The following is a 5,557-nucleotide window of genomic DNA, read 5'->3' on the forward strand; positions in this document are numbered from 1 at the left end:
TACTGGGAACGAACCCACAACCTGGGTATGATTCCTGACCAGGAATCGAACCAGTGACAGCTTGGTGCAAAGGACAAGAGTCAACCAACTCAGCCATATGCACCGTGATGCCTTAAAATTTCTTAAGACAAATGCATGAAGTATTCTGAGACATGTCTTGAGTCAAACACTAATCCATTTTAACACTTGTCTTTTCTTCCTCCTCCGCCTTGGCCTGCTCATAACCCCAAATGCTGTCCCTACTCCGCTTTTTATTTTCTCTTCTAGTGTGCTACTATGCTGGTACGAGCCTGCCAGAGAACAGATTCAAAGTCAATGCTGAATACCCAGCTCAGAGGGAACACTGATGCTTCCTGCCTGTCCTACTGTGTGTTCACCAATGGCTGTGTATGGTGGCACTATAATGGCTATGAGTGAGGCCCTGGTGTGTGTCAGGAACACTCTCCTGTCACTCTGGCTGGCGGTAATTCTGTTCCCATATGGATGGTCCCAGGCTGTGCACTCCCAACGCCATGGTCCCCCAGAAGTGGTGATTCCCTTGAAGGTAGCAGGCTTTGGCATGAAGACTAGAGACTGGCTCTCTTACAGAATGCATTTTGGGGGGCGGAATCAGCTCATACACATGAAGGTCAACAAGCATTTTCTGTCCAGACACTTCCGAGTGGTTACCTACTCGGACCAGGGTGCTCTCCTTGAGGACCAGCCTTTTGTAAAGAATGACTGCTACTACCATGGTTATGTGGAGGGGGACCCAGAATCCCTGGTTGCCCTCAGTACCTGTTTGGGAGGTTTACAGGGCATATTACAGACAAATGACCTTGTTTACGAGATAGAGCCCAAGAGACGTTCTACCACCTCAGAACATTTCATATATAAAGTGGACAGTGAGGAGACACAGTTGCCGCCCATGAGATGTGGAGTAACAGATGAAGAAATAGCACAACAACTGAAGTTTCATGAGAGTGTTAATTTCACTTTGATGCAGAGTGGGTATGAAGGCTGGTGGACACACAACCGGCTTCTTGAACTGGCAGTGGTGGTGGACCACAATCGCTATCTTCATCACGAAAGCAACACCACAGCTGTGCAATATGAAGTATGCTTTATTGTCAATGAAGTTGAATTTTTTTTATATTCTCTAGATGTTAATGTTGTTTTAATGGGAATTGAGGTCTGGACTGAAAAAAACCCTATTCAAATAGGTTTGATAGATAGTGTCCTGGGCACATTTTGCAATTGGAAGCAAACTAGCTTTAATAACCGCATTCCCCATGATGTTGCACATCTTTTGATAAAGCAAGGCTTTGGTATTTTTGTTGGCCTAGCCTTTATTGGAACAGTATGCAACTCTTTTCATAATTGTGGAGTGGAAAGTTTAATGGACAATAATTTGAATGCTGTTGCACACACTGTTTCCCATGAGATTGGTCATAATTTTGGTATGAATCATGATGACAAAACTTGTACATGTGGACATAAACACTGCATAATGTATCCAGTAAGATCAAATGGAATTAGATTCAGCAACTGCAGCTATGCTAGCTTCATGGACACTAATGCAAGGCAAAATTGCATGTACGTTTCATTAAATACTGGGAACATCTTCACACTTGCACGGTGTGGGAACAGTGTGGTTGAAGATGGAGAAGAGTGTGACTGTGGCGCTTTACATTTGTGTATGGAAGATCCGTGCTGTGAGTCAGACTGCACTCTCAGCCCTGGGGCTGCTTGTGCTTCTGGCCTTTGTTGCAAAGACTGCCAGATCCTGCCCACAGGCAGAATTTGTAGACAAGAGGAAAATGAGTGTGATCTCCCAGAGTGGTGCAATGGGACATCCTACCATTGTCCAGAGGATGTGTATGTGCAGAATGGGATGCCATGCAAGGGCGGTGGCTCCTGCTATGAAAAGAGATGCAATATCCGTGAAGAGCAGTGTAGGAACATTTTTGGCAAATATGCCAAGAGTGCAAATCAGAGTTGCTACACAGAAATGAACACCCGCGGTGACCGTTTTGGGAACTGTGGTTTAATGAACGGTGGATACGTAAAATGTAACAACTCAGATACCTTGTGCGGGAGGGTTCAGTGTGAAAACGTGACAAAACTTCCCCTTCTGAGAGATCATTCTACTGTGCATTGGACTCACTTCAATGGCGTCACCTGCTGGGGTACCGACTACCACTTCGGGATGACCATACCTGACATTGGTGATGTGAGAGATGGGACAGAATGTGGGGAAGAACATGTCTGCATCCGAAGGAAGTGTGTCCATAGGTCACTTCTGGTAACTGGTTGTTCACCTAAGAGCTGCAATCTGAAAGGAGTCTGCAACAACAGGCAGCACTGCCATTGCAACTCAGAGTGGGAGCCTCCCTTCTGCCTGGAAAGAGGTCATGGAGGTAGTATTGATAGTGGGCCACCCCCTGGGAGAAAAGTGAGTCGAAAGGCCGATAACCTGGGACCACTTTGGTTGATTCATCTTATTCTTTTATTATGCTTGTTATTTTTGGGTTTTCTGACACGCAGAAGAACAGATAAGAGTGAAGAGCAGAATGTGGCACCTTCACATGACTGAAAAGAGCAAAATGTCAAGACCTTACCTAAGGAAGAAGAGCAAGATGTTCCAATTTCATCTAAGGAAGAACAGAAAAATGTTCCACTGCATTTTAGAAAGAAAAGCAACAATTTACAATTTCTTAAAAGAAGCCCAATTTCCCATGTACTAAATTTTAGTCTCCTGGCTGTTACAGGAGAAATGTTACAGAATGTGTCACAGATCATTGACATAATGCCTGCGAATTTTTATTATTTAGGATCATAAAATATTGGCCATTAAACAACTATCAAAATATCCTAATTCCTAGAATATCACTATCTTTCATGATTTTAAATAGTGTTTAACTTTCATGGAACTAGTGTCTTTGTATTTCCTGAGCAAAAGTACAGCTAATGTGTGTTTTTAATTTGCTGTCTCAGTTCTAACCACCCTTCCCATTTGTACTCTGCTTTGTCACACAGAGAATGCAAACATAGAAATTAAATTTCTTCTTTGCCAGTCCTCTCATTTTTAGTTTCTTCAATAGTTGGCAATTGGGAAGCAGACTGGAAACCTGGGAAATTTTCTGATTACTATTCATGCAAGTCATGCCTCATTAACAGCTCTAGTCTTTACAAAGATAGTAACTTCCAGTCTGCACATTATTACTATATATACTATAGGATTGTGCAAAAGTGGGTTTACAGTTGTGAGTATGCAAAACAATGTTTAATTTATTATTTATTAATTATTGTGTTATTTTCCATACAAATGACTGTCAACCTACATTTGGCCACCTCTGATAAGAACTTACAACTTTCAGGAGTAGAAAAAAGATGGCGGCTGGCAGGACAAAGGTGAGGGATAGGAAGTGAGTGAGTGAGGGGATAAAAGGAGAGTGTGTGGATGTATGTGGTGTGTGTGTGTGAGTGAGTGAGGGACAGTTAAATCCGGCAGGAGCAGCAGCAGCAGGGGGTGGCAGACCAGGCTCTCTGGGACAGGGAGAGACTACCACCACTGCGGGCACTCCCCGGACTGCGAGACTCAGGCATGGATCCCACACCATCTTGAAGGGGGAGTGGCCTCTTCTGGGAACTCATCATCACCACCACCCAGACAAGCCTTGGACACTGCCCGTGGCCCACCAGCCACTCCAGCCAAAATCCTGCTGCCCCACACACAGACTGTGGACTCGGACCTTCACCTCACCTCCAAAGGTGCACCACTCCCACAGCAGTAAGTGCACTTCCCCCCGCCCCAGCGGCAGACCTCCAGAAGCCACATTCCCACGTTTCCAACATTTGTGTGTTTCTAGCACGCAGCCTTCCAGGGAACACCACTCCATAGGCAGCTTTTGGGAGCTACTGTGAGCCCCGGCTGGGTGTGATTTTGTACAGACATGGGCGCACTGCCCCACAATAGAAATTCTGAATTCCCTCTTCTTGAATAACTGCCCACAGACAACCCAGCTGCGCAACTTCAGCGCCCGGGCCCCTCAGAGTGCGTCTGAGCTCTGCACCGGCAAAGGCACTGCCACAGTCGCACATTTCCAACAAGCAGGCACCCTGAGCCCATCTACCCACAGGGAGCTCTGGGGAGCTGCTGTGAGCCCTGGCTGGGTGTGATCTTGGACAAACAGGGACGCACTCCCCCGGCAGTAGAAATTCTGAATTAACTCATCCTGAACACCTGCCCACACATGCCTTGATTATGCGGCTTCAGTGTCAGGGCCCTTCAGAGTTCTTCAGTGCACTGCCTTGCTGGCAAAGGCACCACGGGTGTCCCTGTGAGCCCTCACTGGGAGGCCGCACCTATCCACCACAGGTGCAGCAGCAAAAACTGAGTCTTCCCACCACACAGCTGCAGAACTCTACAGGCACACTCTTTTCTGGCTCGCAGGCCTCCCAAGCCCACAGCAGCTCTTGGGCACTGCTGTGAGCCCCTGCTGGGCATGCACTTATATAAACAGGAGAACACTGCTGGGATGAAGAAACACTGAATTCCCTCTTCTGGGATACCTGCCCACAGACACTGCAATCCCATGGCTTTAGTGTCAGGGCCCTTCAGAGTGTGTCAGTACACTCTGCTGGCAAACGCACTATGGGTGCCCCTGTGAGTTGCCACTGGAGGCTGCCCACCCCAAAACTACAGAACTCTGTACATCACAGCCATGCCTTTCCAGAGTGCAGGCCTCCTGAGCCCCACCACCCCAACAGATGGTTCCTGGGTGCCACTGTGAATCCCCGCTGGGCACACATGATTTCAACCAAGGGCACAAGACAACAAAAATTGGGACACCCCCCTCCATGGCTGCTGACTTCTAGACACCACAGTTGCACCTTTCCAGCTCACAAGCCTACATCAAGAGAACCCAAATAGCTCAAGTAGGGAGCTACGCTAGATTATTAAGCCCAGGAGACTTGAGACGTCACACCAGTAACACCATCCTCAAAAACAACCTGGGTAGCAAAGCAAATGGATCTACAATTAAAACATTACAGCAAAACATGGGAAGACAAAAAAAGAAATCCCCAAAGGAAAGAAAAAGAGGAATCACCAGAAGGGGAGTTAAATGAAATTGAGGCTAGTAACATATTAGAGAAAGAATTCAGAGTAATGGTTATAAGGATGCTCAAATGACTGGATGACAAATACACACAACTCAATGACAAATACACAAAACTCAATGAGAATTATAAGGAGCTGAATGAGAATGTCACCAACATGAAAAGGAACCAAGAGGAAATGAAGAATGACATACCTGCACTAAAGAACACAATGGAAGGCTTCAACGGAAGACTAGACGAGGCTGAGGAACACATCAGTGAATTAGAAGACAAGGTAGGAAAAAAAACATAAACAAAGCAACAACTGGAAAGAAAATTTAAAAAGCAAGAGAAGATCCTAAGGAAGCACAAAACGAAACATCATTTGCATAATAGGGATACCAGAAGGAGAGGAAGAGAAGCAAGGAATAGAAAATCTGTATGAATGAAATAATGACAGAAAACTTCCCTGATA

At 45.9% G+C, this 5,557-nt stretch overlaps 1 protein-coding gene across 1 annotated transcript; it reads left to right on the forward strand.

Annotated features, from left to right (window-relative positions):
- The first annotated feature begins 379 nt into the window (after positions 1–379).
- On the forward strand, positions 380–2,575 carry LOC102420171 (disintegrin and metalloproteinase domain-containing protein 25-like). The gene has a single exon (XM_006082009.1). It carries the CDS (start codon positions 380–382, stop codon positions 2,573–2,575), a length of 2,196 nt encoding a protein of 731 aa, XP_006082071.1.
- The last annotated feature ends 2,982 nt before the right edge of the window (positions 2,576–5,557 follow it).

This window comes from Myotis lucifugus, unplaced genomic scaffold, assembly GCF_000147115.1.
Source record: "Myotis lucifugus unplaced genomic scaffold, Myoluc2.0 scaffold_1, whole genome shotgun sequence".
In the NCBI taxonomy this organism is placed as follows: Eukaryota; Metazoa; Chordata; class Mammalia; order Chiroptera; family Vespertilionidae; genus Myotis; species Myotis lucifugus.